Below are 26,910 nucleotides of genomic sequence, written 5' to 3' on the forward strand. Positions count from 1 at the left end.
GCTGTTGTGCATGCATTTACACACGCATTAATTCCAAATGAGTCAGCACAGTGTCCGAGACAGGTCCTGGGCTCCAGTGAGCACAGTCGCTGTCCTGGGGGAGGCACATTCCGCAAATTAACAGAAGTTCTGATAAACTCAGCATAGGGGGATTCGCTGTCCCAAGTCTCAAGGAGTCCTAAAAGAAAAGGGCCTATTTCAGTCGGGGGACCTGGACTGAACTAACTCGTGTTCATGGCCGCCAAATCCCGTGTGACAAATGTATTCTTTTGTTGTTCATAGAAATAAAACAGTTTTTCGGGCCGCTTCAGGAGCTCCTCTGCAAAGGTGGGGAAAAAAGGCAACTAAATCTGCACGAGGACGTCAGCCCGAGGATGTCAGGAGCGGGGTCGGTGCGGACCGGCAGGTGGGCGGGGGGGCACCCCGCGCCCCGCCCCAGTCCCCTGGAGGCCGGCGGCCGCAGCTCGGGGAAGTGGGGACTGGCGCGGGGCCGCGCTCCCGCCCTCCTCGGCGGCGCCGACGGACCGGCAGGCGGCGGGCGGTCCGCGAGGGGGCGGCGGCGTCCGGGCTTTGTGGCCGCGGCGCGCGCGGCGGGGCCTGGCCGGCCGGGGGCGCGCCGCCGCCGCCGCCCGGCGCTCGGGAGCCCGCGGCCCTCCCGGCCGCCCTGCTTGCGAGAGGAGCCCAGGCCGCCCGCGCTCGCGCCTCGCCGGCCCCTCCCCCGGTCGCTGCGGCCGCCGCGCCGCCGCTGCAGGTAGGAGGCTCCCCTTCCGGGCGGGCCGCAGCCGGGCGGGGGCGGGGGTGGGGGGCGCGGGCCGGGCGTAGTGGGGGCCGGGGGCCGGGGGCCGGCATGGAGGGTTTTCGGGCCGAGCCGCTGCGACCCCGGCCTTGCAGGCTGGGCGCCGGGCGGCCGCCTCTGCGCGCCGCGATGGGACTCGGTGAGTAGGGCCGGCCTGCTGCGTACAAAGCCCCGGGGCGCGGGCCTCCGGGGTACTCAGTGGCGCGCCCATGGCTGGGAGCGGGGTGGGCTTTGGACTCCCGGGCTCGGGGAGCTGCTCGGGGGGAATCCAGGTGACCCGCAGTACCGCGGTCTTCCCATCCCGGCGTCCTCACTGTGTGCTGATCACTGTGCTCGGCGCTTTTCCATACTTGTCTCCTTTAAGACCTCCAGTGCCCCGCCCGTCCAGAGTGTAACGGGAGGGATCCCTCACTTGCAGGATGAAGGCCGAGCATCACATCCTTGCTCGACTGACCTTGGGAAAGCTCCTTTACTCCGAGCCGGGGTTACTGTTTCTGTAAATTAGAGGCGGGGGTCGGGGGGGCGTGGTATAATATCTACCCTCAGGTACTATTGTGAAAGATAATGTATGTAAATGATAACAGCTAAATTTTGAGCACTCTGTATGTACCAGGCCCTGGGTACTAAACAGTTGGCATGAATTATCATTGAATCATCACCCTGGCGCTATGAGGTAGTTACTGTAAATTGCATGAATAATCTTTATTTAGGAGTACGAAACAGTGAAGAATTTAGTCTCCCTATTCCGATTCAGGAGGTTGGGTATTTCTTAGGCGTGATAACATTTAACGTTACAGACGTTCCTGCAGTATCGAGGAGAGTAGTTATAGGATGCAGGGATATATTTGTCATACATTTAAAACTGGAGGTAGGATAATATCAGGACCAGAGAGTGTGCCTTTCAGCATGTCAGAGCAGATGATTGTATTCCAAGGAAATTGCTGAATACTAATTAAAAAACATAGTTTCTGAGTTAGGATTGAGGACGGCTGTGGGAGTCCGGGGCCAGAGAGAGACATGGGATGGACAAGGGGGAGAAGAAGGATTCTGAAGTCCTGGAGGAAGATGTAGAGGAAGGCACCAGGGTTCACCATCCCTCCCCTGCAGCATTGCTGGGCCAGATTTCATCCCTCCCGCAGAGACCCGGGCTAGGGGACAAAGGCAGCTGGGGCAGGGGGTGGGGAGGGATGTTATAGGTTGTCTCTTTTTACTCCCAGGCCGCCAAAAATATTCAGCTTGATGGAGGGTAGGGTGATTGGGCCTCCTAAAATGCCATTGTCCCTTCTCACAAAATTCTTGTGTTTCAGGGCATGGGGATGCTTGCCAGCCCTAATGGTTGATGAGATGCTTAAAATACAAAGGTCTCACTGATATAATGGAGGAGTGCATTTTCAACACCATTCACTGGGTTAGAGAAGTAATGGGCCTGAGGAGATTATTTTGGGTTTAGAATGGGAAGAACTAAAAAGGCTTTGGATCCTGAAGAAGGAAGAGAGGCAGGAAGGGCCCAGGCACTGCACCTGTAGGGAAAGGCAGGAGAAGAAGGAGCTGAGGACTTCACCCCACCATCTGCAGAATACCCACGAGGCTGTTCAGTTCTCAGCTACCGAGGGGGCACCCTTTCCTCTCCCAGTTGGTGATGATTTGTTAACGTATTGTGGAAGATCAAGGGCTGTCCTGAGTGAGTAGGAAAGACGTCTGGGAGAAGGGTGTTTTATTTTGTTTTTAACCAGGCATTGAAGCAGAGAGTAGGTGCGTACGTAGCGATGGTGAAGGTAGGGAACATCATGCATAGTTGGAAGAGCAATTGCTTTGGAGAGATAGACAGTTTGGGGTTTGAATCCTAGCTCTGCCATTTCTTAGCTTTGTACATTTTTTGTGAGGATAAAATAATGTTTTTTCACATATCTGGCGTGCAGTTCAACAAGCACTAGTACTGTATTCCCTGTCCGTGATAACATTCATTCAACAAATGTCTGCTGAGCACCAGTCGTGTGCTGAGTCATATGTTACATCCTGGGGATACAGCGATGAGTCAGAAATTATGTATTCCCCTAGGAATTTCCCAGTCCAGTGTGGGAGATGGACGCAAAGAGCAAATTGCAAAAAATATGGGAAGTGCTACAGTACAGTCATGTACAACTGTCAGTGAGCTCATAGAAGAGTAACTCATTCTGAGTCAGTGGGAACTCAGGGCCGATCTATATCTAACAAGGTGAGTATGAGACCTTATGACACAGGTTTTTGTTTTTTGTTTTTGTTTTTTTTTGTGGGGGACAGTCTCGCTCTGTTGCCCAGGCTGGAGTGCAGTGGCATGATCTCGGCTCACTGCAGTCTCCACCTCTTGGGTTCAAGCGATTCTCTTGTCTCAGCCTCCCAAGTAGCTGAGATTACAGGCGCCCACCACCACACCCAGCTAATTTTTGTAGTTTTAGTAGAGGTGGGGTTTCACCATGTTGGCCAGGCTGGTCTCAAATTCCTGACCTCAGGTGATCTGCCCACCTTGGCCTCCCAAGGTGTTGGGATTATAGGCGTGAGCCACCGTGCCCAGCTATGACACAGGTTTTGAATGCTCCTTTACCACCTAACTTTGATCTCTTTTACCTTTGTCTTATCTTTGCCCTGCTAGTCTCTCCTCTCTCTCTCAAAAAAAAAAAAAAAAAAAAAAAAAATCTAGTTGCAGTGTGTGTGTAATTTGTAAGCTGCTTCAAACCCATTTTAGAAGGAAGCCGTTATAAAGAAAATAAACATAACAGACTGGGTATTAATTGAGGAAGGCTTAACAAAAATTGCATGAGAGTTGGGCTTTGAAGATTGAAAATGGGCCGGGCACGGTGGCTCACGCTTGTAATGCCAGCACTTTGGGAGTGAGACTGTCAAAAAAAAAAAAAAAAAAAAGAGATTGAAAATGGGCCCTTGGTGGCCTTGGGGTAAAGGATTCCAGCCAAAGGAAGCCGCATGTTGAGTTTGGTCTGGTTAGGTTGAAAATACATGGAGAGAATGAGGGGCTGGTGGGGGTGCTATAATCAGGACCAGATCCGGAAAGGCCATGAATGCCATGTGAAGAGTTGGGACTTTATCGTTTAGGCAGTGGGAGAGACGTCTGAGGTTTACAAGGAGGCCTGTGGCTTGATCACTGTGTTTTAGGAAGATCCCTGTAGTTGTGTGGAAGAGGGGATGGAAGTTTGGGAGACCATTTTAGAGATTAGGTCTGTCCACAGACATGGGCAGTGAGAATGGGAGAGGAGGGAACAGATGTTTGGGTAAAATGTACCATAGGTCTTGTTAATTAGTTGCATGTGATTGAAGATTACATTTCTGCTTTGGGAAGCCAAGTTGATGTGGCTGACATCATCAGAAATCAGGAGATTTTGGTGTATGGGGAATAATTAGTTTGTTTTTGGCTATGGAGAATTGGAGTTTTCTGAGGTGCCCATGGTGGGGCACAGAGGTGGCTGACAGATAATTGGAAATGTGTTTGATGCTAAGGAGAAAGGTTGAGGCTTGGAAGAGAGGTTCTTCCATCACTGCCACTTTATTCTTTTTCTTTTTTTCTTTTCTTTTTTTTTTTTTTTGAGACGGAGTTTTGCTCTTGTTGCCCAGGCTGGAGTGCAACGGCGCAATCTCGGCTCACCGCAACTTCCACCTCCCGGGTTCAAGCAATTCTCCTGCCTCAGCCTCCTGAATAGCTGGGATTACAGGCATGCGCCATGATACCTGGCTAATTTTGTATTTTTAGTAGAGATGGGGTTTTTCCATGTTGGTCAGGCTGGTCTCGAACTCCCGACCTCAGGTGCTCCTCCCACCTCGGCCTCCCAAAGTGCTGGGATTACAGGCATGAGCCACCATGCCTGGCCTTTTTTTTTTTTTTTTTTTTTTTTTAAAGAGACAGCGTTTTACTCTTTCACCTAGGTTGGAGTGCAGTGGTGCAATCATTGTTCACTGCAACCTCAGATTCCTGGGCTCAGGTGGTCCTCCCACTTCAGCCTCCCAAGTAGCTGGGATTACAGATGCTCATGCCTGGCTAATTTTTTAATTTTTATTTTTAGAGATGGAGTATCACTGTGTTGCCCAGGCTGGTCTCAAACTTCTGGCATCAAGCAGTACTCCCCCCACTGCCTTCCAAAGTGCTGGGATTACAGGTGTGAGCTACTGTGCCTGCGTCCCCACTCCCAACTTTTTTTTAAAACAAACACTTACTGTGAATCTACTGTGTGCTGAAGATACAAATATAATGTAGTTCCATGCCTCGGAGCTCACCGCCAGATAGGGAGAGCCTTCAGGATATGGATAGATCTCAGTGCAGAGTAATTCTGAGTGCTGCAAGAGGTAAATACTTGGTACCCTTGTCCTAGAGAAGATTTGAGAGCCGATAGTTGTAGCTGAAGTGGTGGGAGTGGAGGAGAGTGTATTCAGTAGACGAGAAGGAGGCTGGAGTGGGAACACCTACAGAAGGGGACCTTCTGTTTTTCAACACTGCTTTCTGTGGAAGATACCTTAATAATGATTCCAAAGGCATTTCAGGGAAGTCGTGGGTGGGGGTGGTTTAAGATGGAGTGTGGGGAAGGGGAAGGACGGGGTTAGGACTTTAAGAACTCTCATCTGGTTTATAGAGGGGACTGTGAGGATGGGAAAGTGGGGGAGCCCTGGCTTTCAACACAAGGCTGGTTCTGCATGCACACAGTCACACTCAGGCGCAGATGATGAAAATAAACACTTCCAAGTTACATGGCTGCCTGGAGTGGGTGGAAAAGTGGTAGAGAGGGAATGCATTAGAGAAAGCAAGTTCGGTGCTAGGCTTGACTGGAAAGCTCTCGAAAAGGAAAGAAAGAAGGTAGAGAGGCAGAGAGAGCTTGGGTGAGTGGCCATCCTGGGCACACAGGTATGTACATGTGCAGGCAGGTAAGAGTACTGTCCAATTACTCTCACCTCTGGATAAAATGAAATCCTGAAGGCATCATAGTGGTAGTGAGGCTCTTAAAACATTGCCATTTCTACCTTCTTTGAACTGTAATGATATTTGCAAGAAGGAAACGATTATTTTATGATAAATCCTTTGTAAGAGGAGAAATTTAAAATAATAAAACATCTAGCAATAATTAGTTAAAAAATGCAAATGGCAAGCAGGTTGGTTATGGCAGCTAATTCCACAAATATTTATTGAGTGCTTGATGTACACCAGGCACTCTTCAAGGAGCCGTAGTGAACAGATCAGATCACCTGCTTTTGCCATTTCACCTGGAACTGCTTAACTTGCACAGTTAAACCTGTTTAAAGGCCTTAAGCAAAATAACAAGGTCATCTAAAGTGCTGAGATCACTTCATTCTGCTGTAATGCTCTCTTTCATTGGCCAGTAGCTCCACCAGTCTCATAAATAATCAGAAAATACCAACTATGTGTCTTTGGCAGTGAACTGTGGAAATTAGATTGCAGAAAAACCATTTTAATGGCAGTGCTAACATGGATGACCAGTACTGGATAGGACTTTAGAGAATACCCCCTTGAGCTTTATAATTTAGAGACGAGGAATTGACAGCAAGTAAAGAAGACGTGCCAAGACAAATGTCACAAAATGAATGACAGAGTTGAGAGCAGTGCCCTGGAGTTTTCAAATGGTACAGTCGGGGAGGCTTGAGAGTACCTAGCACAAAGGGCATCTGATGGTGAGGGGGTTCTGAAGTGGGAGAGGGGTTGGAAAGCAAATGATGAAGCCTTGATTTCAGACTCTCCTCTGTTACTAGGGCCTTGGGAAGCCCTGTTTTGCTCTGAGCCTCAGTTTCCTCAACTGTAAAGTAAGAGGATTAGATTGAGGTCCTTCTTTAAATTTATTTATAGTTTTTCTTTTTCTAAAGCTCCACTCTCAGAAGCAGTGGTAGGGTTGGGATTTCAGGCCATGGGTCCAAGCCCATGTCCTTAACCTCTATATTATACTACCTTTTTTTTCTCGGAGACAGGGTCTTGCTCTGTCACCCTGGCTGGCATGCAGTGGCATGATCATATCTCACTGCAACCTCAGAGTCCTGGGCTCAAGGGATCCTCCTGTCTTAGCCGCCCTAGTAGCTGGGGCTATAGGCACATGCCACCTTGCCTGGCTAGTACTTTTAATTTTAATTTTTATAGCAATGGAGTTCTCCCCTTGTTGCCTAGGCTGGTCTTGAACCCCTGGGCTCAAGCAGTCCTCCTGCCTTAGCCTCCCAAAGTTCTGGGATTACAGATGGGGATCACCACACCTGGCCAAGGTCCTTTGTAGTTTAAAACAAAGGTTATTTTTGAGATGTTGAGTCAGGAGACAGGCAAGATACTAGGGTAGGAGACAGCCTTTCTTTAGAGCAAACGGATTGCCCATTACTTTCCAGGCCTTGCTTGTGGGGAGGGCTGCCACGTGTCCTTCATTTCACCCACTACTTCTGAATATGTTAAGTCTTTACCTCCCGAGTTGTGGCCCTGCTTTATTCTCAAGCTAATCTAATTTCAGTCTATTCAAGTAGGAATTAAGGTTCCTGTTCTAGATCCCCCCAGTTTTGGAGTATGTCCCTAGGCTTATCTCTGTTACTGTGCTTATCACACTGTCTCGTCACCAGCCTATCCCACAATACATGTGCATTATGTCTTCATGGGACTCTGATGTCCTCATAGGTCTGTGATCTCCTTGATCTTAAGGAATACCATTCTCTCTGATGCCTGCACAAAGTAGGTGTTTGGTTAATCCTCATATATCCTACCGGCCTCTGCTTTCTGTTGATCCCCTACCCTACTGTGGACACATATACATCCTGCTCATTTCTTCCTTTGAAACAGTCTTTGGCTGGGTGTGGTGGCTCACACCTATAATCCTAATCCCAACACTGGGAGGCTGAGGCAGGCTGATCACCTGAGGTCAGGAGTTTGAGATCAGCCTGGCCAACATAGAGTGAAACCCCATCTTTTCTAAAAGTACAAAAATCAGCTGAGTATGGTGATGGGTGCCTGTAATCCTAGCTACTTGGGAAGCTGAAGCAGGAGAATTGTTTGAACCCGGGAGGCGGAGGTTGCGGTGAGCCGAGATCACGCCACTCTACTCCAGCCTGGGCGACAGAGCTAGACTCTGTCTTTCAAAAAAGAAAGAAACAGTCTTTGGTGTATACTGCCTCCTTTCCAATAACATTGTCCCCACTCAGAGTCCAGGCCTTCTCTTATCAATTATTTATCTGATGATCTTCTTCAACTCTCTCCATTCATATCCTATACATTCTTAAAGATCTAGCTCAAATGTCCTCTTGTTCATGAAGAATGCAAGTGAACCTCTTCCCTCTTCTTCATGCTCAAGGTGCTTTGTCCTCTCTTCTGGTGTTTGTTTCAGCGTGCCTCTCATTTTAGTTGTCAGTTTGTGCATGTCAGCGCTCTTTCTAGGCTGGAGGGTTCAGCCTGTCCTTGTATCTCCCGCATACTCTAGAACAGTGCTGAGCCTTTGGCAGGAGTTCATTACATATTTGTTGAATTGTGTGTGTATGAAATAAAGAGCCAATAACTTGTTATATATACACATACACCATATATACAGACACACACACGCACACACACAGTACTATTCTACTTTTGGAAGCAGTTTAATATGGGTGGGAAGAGTAGAAAGAACTAAAATTGATTGAAGCTGTAGTCTGTGTTTCTTTATTCACGTTGCAGGACTTTTGCGTAGAGGGAATGAGGCAGGGCCGGGATAGTGGGGGAGTAACTCCATTTCACAGATGAAGCATTAGAGGTTGATTGACTTGCCCAAAGTCACACGGTTGGGTGAGGGGTAAAGTCAGGATTTGAGCCCGGGTTTTCTGTATCCAGTGTCTTGGTTCATTTCACCTCACTTTAAGATCAGCAGTCTATTAATGTCCTGAAGTCTGATTTTCCAGTGCCACAGCTCTTCAGTCATGGTACCCATTCTGAGCATTAACTTCAAAGAACTCCCCTTTCCACAAAGAGCAAGAGATGTGAAATCTTGACAAGTTTCTCTGTCTTTGCTCAAACTTTAGGACTTAGTTTCACCCTTGGTGGACTTAAAAATCACTAGATGGTATATTAGTCTTCTCAGGCTACCATAATAAAATACCACAGATTGTGTGGTTGAAACAACAGAAATTGGATTCTCACAGTTCTAGAGGCTGAGAAGGCCAAGATCAAGGTGTTGGCAAGTTAGATTTCATCCTGAGATCTCTTCTGTTGGCTTGTAGGTGGTGGCCATCTTGCTGTGTGCCATCTTGCTGTGTTCTTACATGACCTCCTCTTTGTAAGCCATTGAGGGTAGCAGGGCAGCTTCCTGGTGTCTCTACTTATCAAGGCACTAACCCCACTGGACCAGGGCCCCATACTTATGTCCTTATTTAACCTTAATTGCTTCCTCAGATGTCCAGTCCCCAAATACAACCACTAGGGAATTAGGGCTTCAACATATGGATCTTGGGAGGACACAGACATTTAGTCCATAAACAGATGAATTTTTGTTTTAAGTTGGATAGTAAATGTATGCATTACAGTATTCTGGTGGTTTAGTCAATGTTAGTGTTTTGGAAATTGTGCTAATTGTTTCCTTCTTGTTTTTCTATGGGTGTTGGAATTGTGCCTTTTTATTTAGGCCTATCTATGGGTCTTTGCCTAGCCCAAGGGGAACTTCCATTGCATTTGGATATTGCTATTTTATTTGACCATTTCTACTTTAATGCAGCTTTTTTTCATTAAGAGATGGGGTCTCACTGTGTTGTCCAGGCTGAAGTGGGGTGACTGTTCACAGGCACAATCATAGCTCACTGTAGCCTCTAACTCCTTGGCCCAAGTGATCACCCTGCCTCAGCCTCCCAGGGAGCTGGGACTACAGGCACACCACCATACCCAGCTAATGCAGCCTTTAGTGTACTGTTTTGTCATGTATGATGCTGTGTGCATGGTGGGCTGTTTTATGCCTATATCAAAATATCTGCATTTATGAAATGTTTACTGAGCGCCTACTTTGTGGGGGTCACTGGGCTGCTTGTTGCCCTACAACCATGCATAAGAATGGATCATATACTGTCTAGCAGAACAGCAGACACAAGAGATAATGGCTCCTGAGCAGAATTGGGGACAGGGAAGGCCAGTCTATCCCTAATAAAAGTTAATGCGGCAGGGAAGGCTTTTTATGTTGTCATTTATAAACAATTATGGACAATTGATGAATAGTTTTAAACAAGAGTATCCTTTCTAGCCTCAAAGTTTGTATTAATAAGCATTAATAAGCTTTGCTGGAGAGACCTCTTTGGGAAGTATTTGTTTTTGTGCTCAGTCAGAATGCCAGCATTCCCCGGAGGCATGGACCATGTTAAAGCTCCAAAAGATCTCCACAGTTACCTTTCAAACATACAGTCTTTTTGAGACAGAGTCTCACTCTGTTGCCCAGGCTGGAGTGCAGTGGCTCGACTTTGGCTCACTGCAACCTCCGCCTCCCAGGTTCAAGTGATTCTCCTGCCTCAGCCTCCTGAGTAGCTGGGATTACAGGCACCTGCTACCACGCCTGGCTAATTTTTTAATTTTTAGTAGAGATGGGGTTTCACCTTGTTGGCCAGGCTGGTCTTGAACTCCTGACCTCAGGTGATCCACCTGCCTCGGCCTCCCAAAGTGCTGGGATTACAGGTGTGAACCACCATGCCTGGCCGAAACATACAGTCTTACTGGATCAAGGGCAGAAATTATTTCAGAGCTCTGGTTAGAGTGAGGAAGGTACACGTGGGAGGATTATGGGCCCTAAGTTTGAAATCGGGAGGAGGTGATGGAGGGAGGGAAATGAATGGGGGAAGAGCCAACAGATGGAGACATACTCCACCTAAATTGCCCTACCCTGGGCCCTTTCCCGGCTGATGATTAGAGTGTTAATGTCCATACTTTGAGGAGGGGAATAGAGGCTATCACTAGGTCTGAAACAAGAGAGCTAAGCAGAGCAGAGAGGAGCATGGGCATTGGAGTAAGTCAGACCACTTACTATTTTGTGACCAGAGTAAGTTACTGAGCCACAGTTTTCTTATCTGGGAAATGGGAATGGTAATTGGTTAAGGGAGATAAACAGCCTATTTCACAAGGCTGTTGAAAATCCATAAGGAACCTTTGGGGTACATTGCCTTGTATCAGAATCCCTTTACAGCCAGGCAGAATGCAACCGCAAGGCCCAATGAGACCTGCTGTTCTACAAAATTAAGCAAAGTAAATTGGTAACTTTGGATTTACTTAGCTAGTGATTAAATAACAGTTTAGTTAATAGGCTATTAATGGTCCCCAGGTGTTGGTAATTCTGAGTATTTGCTTTTAAGAGCAGTCGTATAATTTCTTCTGGTACTTTATATATGTAAATATATATATACATGCATATGTATATGTATTTTTAACAGAAAACATTGAAGTATAACAAACTGTGCTCTCAGAGGCTATTTTTGGGAGGGTTAAATGATATTGTGCATATTAAACATTTGTTACACCTACAGTAAGGGCTCAATGCAAGTTATCTGCTATTATATTATTGCTATCATTATTATTACTCTGAGACTCAACTGGCCACATGTAGGGCAAGAACCTTTGTGAAATTTAGACTCCCCACAAGTCCACCACCACCTAGTGGCAGCTAGAGGTACTGCACACATCTTGAGGAAGAATTAGATTGCTTGGAATTAATTCCATGTAATTTCAGTCCCACCAAGGATCACAGGACCTTTGTTCAGAGTGTGGCTTACTTACCTCAGAGCTGAAATTCATATGTCATTAATCAATGAAGTGACATTTTTTACTTCCACAGTTGGCACAGAATAAAAAAACAAAATAGGGAAATGGACATGCTCATGTGCTGTTAATAGAACTGTAATTGGTGCAACATTTTACAAGGACAAGTTGGGGATATAACATAAGTCTTAAGTGTTTTTATCTTTTGGTGGAGCAGTCCTAGGAATTTATCTTGAAGAACTAAAATAGAAAAAAGAGAGTTATTTAGAAAGTGTGTGTGTGTGTGTGTGTACACACACATGTAATGTATATGTAAAATAGCATTACATATAACAACAAAATGGGGAGTAATCCTTTTTTCATTTGTGAATCAGAGTTCTTCATCCTTACAGCAGCAATTCTTAGAAGTGGGGAAAGTTGGCATATTGACATCTGGAGCAGAGACATTGAGGTTAGGGAATTGGATCAGAATCTGCTGTGTAAGCTGTGTGATTTAAGAACAGGCAGGTACCTATTGATTTCCTAACAAAAACTACAGAAAGTTAAGCTGGACATAGACATCTTGGCAGATAGAGATAATACAGAAGAGAGATATTGTACAGGGTGTATGTTAATACATTTCAGTTTGGGGAACATTGATTCATAGGGAATAAAAGTATGGGTGAAGGTAAAAAATTAATTTGGGACCTTTGAGGAAGAAGGAGCCTGGATTGGGTATCATTGTATGGATATTAGAGCAACATGATCAAAACAGAAGCATGGGAATTTAGCATTATAGGGACACATCCCCAAAGATAAATGTCCGCTCATTTAGCTTTGCTCAGGATCTGAGGGCCAAACCACCTTTGACATGTGTCCGAACCTCCCAGTGTCTGATACCTGATGTGTCCAGTATGAATGTAGAGCAGGGTACCTGGTATTTGGAGACACGGATTACCCTCGTACTTCATTCTATTAATAACAACTTTTAGGATGAGGCAGTGCGTAGTGAGAGACCGTGATCAGGTTCTGTCACCCTTATGTAAAGACCACACTCCTTGGCGTCAATTTGAAGGGTCTCTGATCTGGCCCAGTCCTCTCCAGCCTCAGTCAAACAGATTTCAGCCATTCACAACTACAGAAACCCCTTCCCAGGCATAGTGCGTGAGTAGCCGGCTTGAAATAGTGTGATTCAAAATTAGTGTACTGTAAACTTAAAAGTCACAGCCTCCCCTTCCTAATTTTTTATTATGGAATTTTAAAACATAACAAAGGTTGAGAAAATAATGAATCCTTGTGTGCATATGACCTTTGATTTCAAATTATTCCATTTTTGGCTTGTGGGGCTCTTTTCAAGTTGGTTCCTAATTTTTTTTTTTTAATTTTTTTTTCGAGACAGAGTCTTGCTCTGTCACCCAGGCTGGAGTGCAGTGGCGTGATCTCGGCTCACTGCAAGCTCCGCCCCCCTGGGTCAAGCAATTCTCCTGCCTCAGCCTCCCGAATAGCTGGGACTACAGGCGTCTGCCACCACTCCCAGCTAATTTTTTTTTTTTTTGTAATTTTAGTAGAGACGGGATTTCACTGTGTTAGCCAGGATGGTCTCCATCTCCTGACCTTGTGATCCACCCGCCTCAGCCTCCCAAAGTCCTGGGATTACAGGTGTGAGCCATTACGCCTGCCCAGTTCCTAATTTTTTGACATGATTGGTCAGTTTTAAATGGACCGCCTCATCAGTATCTTGATGTATGCCTGTTACTCTGAGAAATCAGAGGCTTGGAGAATGTAAGAAGCACTGGGAATACGTAGGCCCTTCCCAACAAGGGGAACGATAGATAATGCTTACTTTATTGCCGCAGTCGGTGTTGCTTAGCTACATTTTTGCCGTAACATATTTGAGAGGTTAATTTTATAGGAAGCTTTCTGTGATTGAAAGATGTGGGAATAGTGTGCAGTCCTAAAACACACATAGGTTTCATACACTTCACTGGAAGAAGACATTCACTAAGCACCTGTTGTGTGAAACATGCTGACCCGGCACTGTAGAGGATGACAAAGTGACTTATGGGAATCATGGTTGAATCATTTGGAGTGACCCAAGGCAAGAGGCCGAGAAACAGTTGTGGAATGATTCTAAGAATACCAGACTCCTAGGGCAGTCCAAGCTCTGGACTTTCCATGTCACCATCTTTGTGATCTTGTGCAATCCACTTCACCTTTCTGACCCTTTCTTCTCTCAGCTGGAAAGAGACTTGAGGAATGTAAAGAGGGACACTGGACTCAGTCTCTTAAGTGCCTAGGCCCTTTCACATCTGAAATTACATACATTGTTTACTTAGGATTTTAAAAAGCAGCCCGCATACCTGAAGGATCACAGACTCCAACCCCTCATTTTAAAGATGAAAAAACTGAGGTTGCCATTGCTCCAGGTACATGCCACAGAGTGATGAAAACGTCAAATTTTTTTTTTTTTTTGAGACAGTGTCTCCTTTGTCATCCAGGCTGGAGTGCAGTGGTGCAAACATGGCTCACTGTAGCCTCGACCTCCTGGGCTCAAGCAGTCCTCCTACCTCAGCCTCCCAAGTAGCTGGGATTACAGGTGCGTGCCACCACACCTGGCTAATTTTTTTTTTCTTCTTTTTCTTTTTCTTCCCTTTCTTTTTTTTTTTTTTTAGAGACAGGGTTTTGCCATGTTGCCCATGCTAGTCTTGAACTCCTGGGCTCAAGCAATTTACCTACCTCAGCCTCCCAAAGTGCTGGGATTACAGGTGTGAGCCACCGTGCCCGGCTGTACATCTTTTTTTTTTTTTTTGAGATGGAGTCTCACTCTGTCACCCAGGCTGGATTGCAGTGGCACTATCTTGGCTCACTGCAACCTCCACCTCCCGGGTTCAAGTGGTTCTCCTGCCTCAGCCTCCTGAGTAGCTGGGATTACAGGTGCACGCCACCACGCCCAGCTAATTTTTGTATTTTTAGTAGAGATGGGGTTTCACCATGCTGGTCAGGCTGGTCTGGAACTCCTGACCTCGTGGTCCGCCTGCCTCAGCCTCCCACATCATATTTTATATTTGAGTACACGGTGGCTTCTTTTGTCCTCAGCTGTGACAAAACTTTTGGAAAGCTGTTTAGTTCTAAAACTGGCTAACATGATTTGGGGGAATAATCAGTTCCCTAATATTAAAGAAAAATCAATTAACAAATCAGAGTCTAGGCCGGGCGCGGTGGCTCACGCAAGTAATCCCAGCACTTTGGGAGGCCGAGGCAGGCAGATCACTTGAGGTCAGTAGTTCGAGACCAGCCTGGCCAACATGGTGAAACCCTTTCTCTACCAAAACTACAAAAAAAAAATTAGCCGGGCGTGGTGACAGGCGCCTGTAATCCCAGCTACTCAGGAGGCTGAGGCAGGAGAATTGCCTGAACCCGGGAGGTGGAGGTTGCAGTGAGCTCAGATCATGCCACTGCACTCCAGCCTGGGCGACAAGAGCAAGACTCCGTTTCAAAAAAAAATGTTCAATTTTTCTTTTTTTTGCTGTTATATACCAGATAGTCACAGTATAGCCACAACAATCCACTTTGAAATAAAACCCCATTCCTAGTACATTTCTAAATATTCTCCAGAGTCCTGAATGTCATAATTCAACATTAATGGAAAAGAAAGTACTATATTTCAGACAAGGGAATCAAGTCAGGAATTAAGCTTCAGTGATTTATAGGCATTGTTTTTGCTGGAGTTGGTAATCATTGCTTCAAACTTCCTTTTACAGGATAGCTAGCGGCCAGGAGAAATATAGTGGAAAATGCAAAACAACGAAATTATAAAGCCTGCCAAATACTTCTCAGAATTGGAAAAGAGCATCCTGCTGGCTTTAGTAGAAAAGTATAAATATGTGCTGGAATGTAAGAAAAGTGATGCGCGAACTATTGCCCTTAAGCAGCGTACCTGGCAGGCGCTGGCCCACGAATACAACTCTCAGCCCAGCGTGTCCCTGCGGGATTTCAAACAGCTGAAGAAGTGCTGGGAGAACATCAAGGCTCGGACCAAAAAAATTATGGCCCATGAAAGGAGAGAGAAAGTGAAACGGAGCGTCAGCCCTATCCTGAGTACCCACGTCCTAGGGAAGGAGAAGATCGCCAGCATGCTGCCGGAGCAGCTCTACTTCCTGCAGAGCCCCCCGGAGGAGGAGCCCGAATACCACCCCGACGCCTCAGCCCAAGGTATCCGTTCCTGATGCCAGTGTGCACGCTCTCACTGGGTATCTGTTTGACATTTTAATTTTAAAACCCTCCACTTTGAGGGAACTTCTAAAAATGAAACTTTTGTATCAAATCCAATTTTCCTAATTCAAGATCTCAGGATTATATAGGACATTCAAAGTCTCATAGAAGTGGACGTGGTGGCTCATGCCTGTAATCCCAGCACTTTGGGAGGCTGAGGCGGGAGGATGGCTTGAGCCCAGGAATTTGAGACCACCCTGGGCAACAAAGTGAGACCCCTGTTTCTACAAAAAATAGAAAAAATTAGCTGGGCATGGTAGCATGCACCTGTAGTTCCAGCTACTCGGGAGGCTGAGGCTGGAGGATAACTTGAGCCCAGGAGGTGGAAGCTGCAGTGAGCTGTTATTGCGCCACTGCACTCCAGCCTGGGTGACAGAGTGAGACCCTGTCTCAAAAAAAAAAAAAAAGTAATATATAAAAACAAAAGTACTTGTTTACATCATTGTGCTAGCTCTCTTGGAGACTTTATTATTACTTAAACATAAAGAAAAATAAGGGACTGGGTTAATGGAGTTCTTATTAGTGAGGTGCTGCAGTTGCCTATCAGCCTGTCTCAAATATGTTAAAGAGAATTGTATGAAGATTTATATTCATCCACTCAATTTCACTTTTTCCAAAAAATATTTTTGGAGGTCATTATTTGCAAAGCATTGCAGTAGGCCACTCAAAAGGCCGTATTAAAAGAGTCAACCGGCTGGGTTCTGTGGCTCATGCCTTGTAATCCCAGCACTTTGGGAGGCTGAGGCGGGTGGATCACCCGAGGTTGGGAGTTTGAGACCAGCCTGACCAACATGGAGAAACCCCGTCTCTACTAAAAATACAAAATTAGCTGGGCGTGGTGGTGCATGCCTGTAATCCCAGCTACTTGGGAGGCTGAGGCAGGAGAATCGCTTGAACTCGGGAGGCAGAGGTTGTGGTGAGCCAAGATAGCACCACTGCACGCCAGCCTAGGCAACAAGAGCAAAACTCTGTCTCAAAAAAAAAAAAAAAAGAGCTATTTCAAACTTTAAAAAAAGTGCAAAGAATAATATGATAAACGCCTGTTTTAGCATTCACCCAGATTAAAAACCAGCATTTTTTGCCATTATACTATTGTGATCCACAGTTTTGGTTTGTGGCACCCCAGGGATCTTGAAAAGCTCCAAAAGAAATTAACTTTAAGTTTAATATACTTCCATTAAAAAGGGAAAAATATGTCATACATAATTCTTAGGGAAAAAAACACTGTCATATAATGAAGGATGCAATGATAGTGTGTCATAGCTTCAAAAGGTTGGAATTTAGGGGCTATTGAAATGTCTCTAGGCAAGGGGAGGGTGGAAATGCACATAGATAAATTTCCAGAAATTCCTGCTTCTTTTCAGACAGGAAGTGGCCAGTTTATATAAAAATTCATTTCAGTTTGCAGAAGACAGACATTGAAGCAGAGGATGTTTCCTGGTGGGGGACAGAGGGTTGTTCATAAGGTGCTTCAAGGACCCAGCAAGCACTTCCCCAGGAGAATCTGGTTCTCAGCTTGCAGAATGGGAAATTCAATTGTCAGTGCCTCCAGAGTAGACTGAGCTCTGAGGGACTGGCTCCTGTTAATTAAAAGTAACAAGAAGCAGTCTAAAGCCAGGAATGTTATCTGTGTAGAGTGGAAAAGATAATTGCCAAGTGAATCAAATACATGTTTTTGATTAGCACCTTTTTTTCTGTCCTGTAGGCAGACGATCCTGGAGAAGCAAATTATGATCAAAAGTTTGCTTACTGATCATTTGACCAAGGTTAAGTCCAGGAAGCCAGTTGCGTAACCATAGTGGTTTATGTTATGAACCTCATGCATCGATTTCCAGTGTGGGAACCTCATGCATCGATTTCCAGTGTGGGAACGTTGTGTCTGAGTTTTGATCCCTAAGCTCCCAAGCCAGGGTACCTCCTAGCAGACAGTTTATGGGGGCACTGTCAGCTCTCTCTCTTATCACTCCTCATTGCTGCTTCTGTAGTGCATGGGCCCCCACTGCTAATTAATGGTGTCCTTGTTTTGGAGATGTTTATAGCTTTAGCCAGTTACTCTGTTCCTCTCCATCTTGCTGGCTTCAGAGCCATTCAGCTTCTGTGAGGTTGTGGAGGAGTGTGCTGGGGGAGGGAAGGAATGGATCAGCAGGGCCGCTCTTTACATTGCTTATGTTCCCTGGGAGATATTGCTGAGGACCATGCTGGTGTGAGCTGCCTTCTGTTCATTTTGCAAACCTGTGATCTAGATTATTGTGTATTGAATACATAGGGTTATTCTTAGGGGGCCTGGACAGTCTTGTTTCCCCATTTTCAAATTCTGGGGTAGGAACTAGGAAAGTTCATCCCACAAATTTTTTTCTCTTTCTCTTTGGAAGAAATGATGTAATTCATTTACTCATAAATGTAATTTATAAATTTTCAGCAAGAAGGGAATAAAGGTACATTCTGAGTGTTTTCCTTATAGTGACATTTAATAGTGACTCAAGTATAAATGGATTTATTTTAAATTGGATGTTTGTACATAGATGACACTGGGGACTTCCCTTTTTGCTGGTGATTATTAAAGCATAGCCAAATGCTCCTTGCTCCTGTGTCCAGGTCCCATCTGGAGGGTGGTGGAGAACCTTGGTGCTTTGTCATTTGGGAAGTGTGTCCAAAGGTAATCTGTTAATACTAGTAGGTAGGGTACTGGTACTCTTTCTATACAGTAAAATAACTTTGAGTTCATTTCACTCATTTTGCATTTCAGTTTTCTTTCAAGAAAGAAAAAGAAGCCTGGAATTGTCAATCATCCTTTCTGGGACTTGGGGGGAAAAAGGTGGAAAATCTGCTATAGAGTTATGGCCCTCATTACATCTTGTGTATTTGACATAAGGAATGTGTGTGTGTGATCTTTCTATTTCTAACGCTGTGCTGTCTAATACAGTTGTTACAAGCCACATGAGGCTCACAAGCACTTGAAATGTGGGTAGACCACATTAGGATGTGCTATAATTGTGCACACCACATTTTGAAGACTTAGTACCTAAAAATGTAAAAAAACTCATTAAATAATTTTTATATTGTTACATGTTGAAACAATAATATTTTAGATATATCAGATTAAAAAATATATTACCAAAATAAAATTTCACCTTTTTTTATTTTTCTAATGTTGCTCTGAGGATATTTAAAATTATATAAATAGCTTATATTGTATTTCTATTGGACAATACTGTTCCAACACCTTACAGGGTACCTGTTACAGAATTAGGTACTCAGAAATTTATTGGAATTTATGATAAAACTGTTAAACAGGATGGACTCTAATAGTATTCCACTAGAGGCCTCCCTGCAACTACTTTTTGGTATGAGATAGTTTCAACTGTGTCATCTTGATCACTGTCCCTTGGATATACTTAGCTTTGTCAACGACTTTCTGAAAATGTCCATCTGCATTCGAACACACTAGTCTTAAAATTTAAGTATAACACTTAGGAATATATTAATATTTGCCAAAAAACCCCAGTATTTCCTCCTTAAATATATTAAAACAATTTACACCCTGCAGATTTTATGATGTGTGATAATTTGGCTTTGACACTTATCTTCCATTATTTTGAGGGCAACTGTGTACAGAACCAACTAAGGGAGCCAATAAAATTCGCTAGGAGTGGCTGGGAGGCTAGGATGACCAAAGGTCAAATACATTTAAGAAAACTAAGCTTTGGTGTAGCACCTAGATGTCTTAGGATAATTTATATTTAATTTCACATTCTATGCTCTAAAGTGATACTTGATAACTGTGAACATTTCTTAATAAATGCCATTATTATTACTGTTCAATCCTAATCTTTGGGGGTGAGATCTCTGGTACCAGAGGGCTGAGTTACACTTCCAGTCATGGCACCCCAGCCTCACTGGTCTGTGAAAAGCCTTTCTTTTGTTAGTTACGTGTTTGTTCTATTTTTATTCCATTCTTTCATTCTCTTCTCCTGCATCTGAATCATTCTAACACGCTTGCATATCCTTTTACATGTGTTTTGTGTGCATCTATTTTACATTCATGTAGATTTAAATTTGTGCTAGGGATACCATTTTCTCTCTTTTTTCACTTAGAATACTGTTTTTAAGATCAATTCCTAGGCCGGGCACAGTGGTTCACACCTGTAATCCCAGCACTTTGGGAGGCCAAGGCAGACCGATCACCTGAGGTCAGGAGTTCAAGACCATCCTGGCCAACATGGCAAAACTCCCATCTTTACTAAAACTACAAAAATTAGCTGGGCCTGGTGGCGCACACCTGTAATCCCAGCTACTTGGGAGGCTGAGACGGGAGAATTGCTTGAACCCCGGAGGCGGAGATTGCAGTGAGCCAATATTGCACCACTGCACTCCAGACTGGGTGATAGAGCCAGACTTCGTCTAAAAAAAAAAAAAAAAAGATCAATTCCCACTGCAGTGTGTAAGTCTAGTTTCTTTCTTTTAATGTGTTATATATACTCCATAGCATGCATCCACACATCTTATTTATCCCCTTTCCCAGTCAGCCCTATTTCCTGTGTCTGGGGTTTGGCCTGTTTACAGTTTCCTTCCCATCCTTTTGCTGTCATAGTAGGCTTTTCTTGCTGATATTAAACTTACTCCAGTTGTCCAAGTGAAAGAAAAGCCCCTTGGCTTTCCTGGTCCCAGGAAAGCTGTTGGGATTTCCTACCCTTTTTGCATAAGATTGAGTTGTTTTCTCCTTCAGGTGGCTTTATTTTTACCTCTGAGAGAGATTACATGGTGTGTATTTGCAGCACAGTGCCATTCCTAGGCTAGTCTTTTTCCAATTAAGACAAGATTCTTCCCATCTGAACAGTAGTTTCTATTCATTGGAGCTAATATGTGTGTGAAAGTTAATTAATTATACCATTGAGCCTCTCTAGTTTAAAGCCCTGTTTTCTGCCAGAGTCTTCTTAAGAGGCCTGGCTTTTTTTTCCTTTAAAATTTGGATGTTAGCATACATTTAAACTAAAAAGAGTAGTTTTAAAGAAGAGTCATTTTTCTGCTCCCGGACACAAACATACTGTCTTTTTATGTTCACAGCTCTAGAAATTTAGAGATCAAAATGCAGGATACACGCCCATATTCTTAATAAGAGATGGTTTTTTAGTGGATACAATTTGGAGGCTACATTTTAAGATATGCAAGTGATCAGCTGAGCAAGTGGAAGAGTGGGAGGCTGATTATTGTAGTGGTTGAGTTTGGATTTTGGAGTCATACAGACTTAGATTAGAATCCTGGTTCTTTCAACTAGTCATGTGACCTTGGATATTGTATTTGGTTTTCTATAATACCTCCCTCATAGGGTAAGGATTAGATGAGGTAATGCCATAAAGCACTAGCCTAGGACCTGGTTAGCTGCTCAAAAAACAGTAGGTGCTATCATCATCATCATCACCATATCATCATCAGGTCTCTAAAGCCTGGAATTGTTGAGATGAAAGTGAGCCTTTAGAAATTGGAAGAGGCCGGTGCAGTGGCTCACGCATGTAATCCCAGTATTCTGGGAGGCCAAGGCGGGCCGATCACTTGAACTCAGGAGTTTGAGACCAGCCTGGGCAACATGGTGAAACCCCATCGCTACCAAAAATGCAAAAAATTAACCAGGCTTGGTGGTGTATGCCTGTAGTCCCAGCTAGTTGGAGGCTGAAGTGGGAGGGTCACTTGAGTCTGGGAGCCAGAGATGGCAGTGAGCTGAGATCACGCCACTGCCCTCCAGCCTGGGTGACAGAATGAGACCCCATCTCAAAAAAAAAAAAAAAAAAAAAGAAGAAGATAAAGAAATTGGGTGAGACAGCAGCATTGTGAGGGGATGAACTTTAAGGACTCAGAGGAGTATCCAGAACTATCCCCTGGAATGAAATCAAAGAGAAAAGAGACTAGAAGTACCACAAAATGTCTAATGTGTCCAGTCTTCAAAGAAGACATTTTCAGATCCAAAACTAGAAAGGAAACAGGTGAGGTAATGCTCTTTGCAGTTGAAACTCACACCTGAGGGCCCTGTTCTCAGTGTTAACCCTCTCCCATTCCTTTGTCCTGTGCCTTGGTTACCCACACAGAGCACTGTTCCTTCTCCATGGTTGGGCGTGTTGGGAGGGATGTGACCCACTGCACGTAATTCACCCCATACACATTTCTTACATGCCCAGCACTATACCAGGCCCTGTGCTGGGTTCTCCATGAGGATGAACAGAAGCAATCTCTGTCTTCAAAGTACTTAGAGACTTGAAAGGGAGGTAAACTGCCAGTTTTAACAAGTGTTCTGCCAGAGGTAGGCCCAGGAGGCAGTGGGAGCATGAAGGAAGAGCTGTCTTTGAGGCCAGAGCTGTCTCCAGGAAAGATTTCCAAGAGACATTTTCATTATTTCTGGATGGCACAGAAGTACTTTTTCTTTTTTTTAAACTTCTCTTCCAGAAGTAAGATTTTTACCTTTTCTTTAATCATAATTAGGGACTAGTTATCGTTGTTACTTTACCTCTTGGAGTGGAATAATTAAACAGTAGCCATTTTCCTTTTATTAACAGGGTATTATGAGTTAGGTTTCCCCCAGTACCCATGAACATTCCCAGCATCTCATCTTCCAGAATAATGGAGTGGACGTAATAATGTAATCAACTATGTTAATAAATTGGCATTGTTTTTCTCCAAGGAGAAAATGCTTGTTATTGGAAATGTAAAGCTTCTCGAGAAAGCCTTAGAGTCACAGCTACAAGACTCCATGGGTTAGTGGAGTTAGTGGTTTCCTTATTGCAACTCCCTAATTGACACTGATGTTACTGCTCTAATAAAAAAAGCAGGGCAAACATAGCACCTACCAAACATGGTATCCTTTTGCATCCATATACTCTTCCCTTTATATTCAAGGGTTCAGCCAATAAACATTTACTAGGCATCCATTATGTACCAAACAAAGTAATTAGTGCCCAAGGATTAAAAAAAGAGAATGTCATGGTGCCAAAACAATACTAGTGTGTGTTAAGTGCTGTAACAGAAGAGTACATATAAAGGAGAGACCTGAGGTTTCACAGAGCAAGCGGCATTGGTTTTGAATGAGTAGGAGTTGGGGGGAGGTTAAAAAAGTGAGACTACAGTAAGTGGAGGGACAGATAGCCTAACTTTAAGCAGAGGGAACAGTGAAACAGAATTATGAAAAAAAGCATGACCTTATAAAGGATGTGAGTAGCTTGTGGTAGGACTGAAGGGTGCACAGGGCATTTGGAAGAGTCAGACAAGAAAGAAAGGAAGGTTGGAATCAGGTTATGAGTTTACTTAGGGCAGATTAAGAACAGAGCCACAGATGGGAACCCCCAGGAGAATATGAAAAGGTAACAGGTGAGTAGAGCAAGAGTCTCTGTAAATCAAGAAGACTTGAGAAGGAGCAATCAGAGGGGAAGGCAGCTTAGAAATTAGGAGAGTCATGGTTCAGAAGCTAATGGAGGAAAGAAATTTCAAGGATAGTCAAGTACCAGGGACAGGTTAAATAAGAGGGACATTGAAAACTCCCCAAATGGCAGTGCTGGAGAGTAAAGAGAAAACGTATGTGAGGGAGTTAAGCCAGGGAATGTAGACTTATCTTTCAAGGAACAGCATTTACAAGATGGCTCTCCAGGGTAAGGGCTAACACCTGTGACCAGGAAACAGCAATAGCACTCTTGCAAAGATTACATATAAATGTTCATAGCTGAATGAGAAGTTGGCAAAGGGTGATCAGACTGATAGAGAACTTAATTTGAAGATCCACATTGGCCTTGCATTGTGGTCCTACGCTCATCAGAGCTGGACATATTTCAGTTTAGAATATCAACATAAAAAGGTCTCTGATTCTTGATAAGCATGGTTTCTGACCACGGATCCCATACTTTGAAGTTCTAGAAATAACCTAACAAAACCCCTTATCATTATTTCTTAAGAAAAAATTGCTTTTGATTTGTGGGTTTTTAAAAAGTCAGGTGTGGCTAGGGTCCCTGTAGACATGAAGGCCAAAGCAGACATGATTTTAGATACATCCTGTAATGAAGGACCCTGTCATTTGAAATAGGATTGGTTTTTTTTTTTCTCTGCCTGTAAAATCTTTGAACGTATGTTTTCTGCTACTGTTTTTCAGAATCATTTGCTGTTTCAAATAGAGAACTGTGCGATGATGAGAAAGAGTTCATACATTTTCCAGTATGTGAGGGGACCTCTCAACCTGAACCCTCGTGTTCAGCTGTCAGAATAACAGCCAATAAAAACTACAGGAGCAAAACCTCTCAGGAAGGTGCTTTAAAAAAGATGCATGAGGAAGAACACCATCAACAAATGTCCATCTTACAACTGCAACTGATACAAATGAATGAGGTGCATGTGGCCAAAATCCAGCAGATAGAGCGAGAGTGTGAGATGGCAGAGGAGGAACACAGGATAAAAATGGAAGTTCTCAATAAAAAGAAGATGTATTGGGAAAGAAAACTACAAACTTTTACCAAGGAATGGCCTGTTTCCTCATTTAACCGGCCCTTTCCCAATTCGCCCTAAGACTTTGGGGGTGGCTGTCTTGTAATTAATCTGTGTTGGCAAAGAATGTCTGGAACATGGACTTGCGGTCAGTAACCTGTAACAGAGCTACAGCTAGGAAAATTAGAGTGGTAGTAGTCACTTATTTAAGAATTCATTCAGGTAAACAGCTGCACCCTCTGTACCCCTTAAGTGGCAAAGAAGCTGTTATAGTCTTCTGAAAATTATCACTATGAGTGCTATAATTCTGAATATAATGTCTCTTAATTAGAATTCATACAAGAACCACGTTGTGAGTGTTGTTGTTGTTGTTTTTTTTTTTAATCAAATGCAAGTGTGACTATAAAGGAGTGTGGCTGATTTTTTTTTTCTTTTTTCTTTTTAAACAGACAGCAGAACTTTTCTATCCAAATGAATGCCGTCCCATGGAAAGTGGCTGTCCTGGGAGGCTACACGTTTCTCCAATGGTGATGCTGTTGCTCAGAACTTACTAGAGGTCTTTAGGGAACCTCCATGAGAGCTGCAGCACCTTTTTAATTTTCTCGGTGTCATCCTCTGAGTATGGATTTTCTGTTTTTAAACAGCCCAAAGTTTAGAAGGGTATTTTCTAATGTGGCTCATAAACCACCTTTTAAGGCCTTTCCTCAAACAGGAGTTCTAAATAAGTCTCCAACAATGGTAGTTTTGTTGGAGCTAAGGATGTAACTACTTTGAGGGAGAGATGTTCGTTTAGATTTCTACATTCTGTTATGTTGGTTTTATTAAAAAAAAAAAAAAGACTTGCAATTTTATAGTCACACTGTGTATGTTTTTTAAAGGTGCTGCCTTCCCAGCTGTGCTCCAGTTTTTCTCTTCTCTCTTTAGTTTCCTCCCAGCTTTGTACTACTGAGTTGATGGTTGCCCTTGCTTTTAGTCTTTAGCTACCAAAGGAAAGGCCCTTCCCTCACCATGCTCATGGTGCTAGCCAGTAGTAATGCTTTGTAGCTGGCATTACATAATTAGCATTGGGCCTTTTGAGAATCCATTACCAACATATTCGGAAATATGGATTGATAAATGGATATTTTGACTGAGCTGCAGTATAGCTTCTCCTGTAGCCTCTTGTTAAAAACAGCCCCGGGTGTTGGGGACAGCAGTAGCTGGAAGCAGCAAAGTGACACTTAAGTGCCAAGGCAGATCAGCAGTTTCTGACAGTGAGAGTTCAAGGCCATGTGGTGGGGAAGGAGGAGTATATGTGGCAGAGTCCACATAAGTGGTATAGGCCTTGGAGTCAGGGCCTGAATTCTAAGCTCAACTCTCCGTCAAGTTGCCGTATGAATGTGGGTAACTCCTTTTAACCCTTGGTGTGGTGTTTCCTGTCCACAGAACAAGGGAGTTGGGCTAGATGACATTCCAAGTCTGTTACAACTTCTTGGCTATGGTGTGGTCTGTATAGTCTTTTTTTTTTTTTTTTTGAGATGGAGTATCACTCTGTCGCCTAGGCTGGAGTACAGTGGTACCATCTTGGCTCACTGCAAGCTCCGCCTCCCAGGTTCACGCCATTCTCCTGCCTCAGCCTCCCGAGTAGCTGGGACTACAGGCGCCCGCCACCACGCCCAGCTAATTTTTTCTATTTTTTAGGAGAGACAGGGTTTCACGGTGTTAGCCAGGATGGTCACGATCTCCTGACCTCGTGATCCACCCGCCTCGGCCTCCCAAAGTGCTGGATTACAGGCGTGAGCCACCGCGCCCAGCTGGTCTGTATAGTCTTGGATGAGTACTGCCCACATCATGATCAGCTGGAGAGCATGGGTCAATAGGGAGAAATTGTTTACTGCAATGGCTAACCTTCCCTCCTGCATAATTTTGGAATTTGGGGGCTGGGGACCATAAGTTTGGTAAGGTACACATATACTTGCTATTTATGCACAGCACACAAAACGGGTATGAATTTATTTTAAACAATGAATTATATTTTCAATGTCTCAGAGGAACTGGTTATTTGAAGAAAGCCTGTGAAGACTAGTCTTCTTTGAAAGAAAAGATCCTTTTGTAAGGATTTATGTTCTTAATTTAGTTTTTACCAAATGGACCCTTTTAGAGAAAGAAGCATCAGGATAAAGTCCCAATCTTCAGTGGTTTGTGGAAGAGAGAATCTGATGATTCATGCCCTCCTACCCTTTTAGAATTAGGACAGGGAACGGCAGACCCTAAACATACATGTGAACTGAGCAAAGATTGCCTTTGCTTCACCTACTGACACATCTAAGAACCTCGTTAATATAGAGAGGACGGAGTGGGGTCTGAGATTCTACATTTCTTACAAGTTCCTGGTTTATGCCAGTTCTGTTTGTCTGGTCACCACACTTCTGAATAGAAGGTTTCAGAGGACTCTATGAAGTTTTTATTTCTCAAAAATTTGGCTTAGGTACATCTTTACATACAGTGGTGCTAGATATTATTCTTTCCAAACTTACAACTTAACCATGCAACAATGCAGAAGAATACAAAAAATGCTTGCACACAGTAGTGTATTTTAATGGAACTATAAAAGCATTGAACTGATTCCTAACTTTACATATAAAGGATAATTAAACCAGCAGCCTAAAGCACCTTGCTCTACTGTTAATGGTACTTATGAGTTTATAACAGTAGCTTCCAA

The 26,910-nt window shown here is 44.0% G+C and overlaps 1 protein-coding gene across 4 annotated transcripts; it reads left to right on the top strand.

The window, feature by feature from the left end:
• Window positions 1-599: 599 nt before the first annotated feature.
• On the top strand, window positions 600-25,055 carry MSANTD3 (Myb/SANT DNA binding domain containing 3). 4 transcript variants are annotated; one of them, XM_019033921.3, is made up of 4 exons: window positions 635-751; window positions 2,855-3,011; window positions 15,245-15,695; window positions 23,881-25,055. In XM_019033921.3, exons 3-4 carry the CDS (start codon window positions 15,278-15,280, stop codon window positions 24,288-24,290), a joined length of 828 nt encoding a protein of 275 aa, XP_018889466.3. In that variant the 5' UTR covers window positions 635-751; window positions 2,855-3,011; window positions 15,245-15,277; the 3' UTR covers window positions 24,291-25,055. The 4 variants fall into 4 exon arrangements, with proteins under 4 accessions (XP_004048409.4, XP_018889466.3, XP_004048410.4 ...); XM_055350058.2 differs by lacking the exon at window positions 635-751 and adding an exon at window positions 830-935; XM_004048361.5 differs by lacking the exon at window positions 2,855-3,011 and having other exon boundaries at window positions 600-751.
• The last annotated feature ends 1,855 nt before the right edge of the window (window positions 25,056-26,910 follow it).

This window comes from Gorilla gorilla, chromosome 13 (genome assembly GCF_029281585.2).
Source record: "Gorilla gorilla gorilla isolate KB3781 chromosome 13, NHGRI_mGorGor1-v2.1_pri, whole genome shotgun sequence".
Taxonomy (NCBI): domain Eukaryota; kingdom Metazoa; phylum Chordata; class Mammalia; order Primates; family Hominidae; genus Gorilla; species Gorilla gorilla.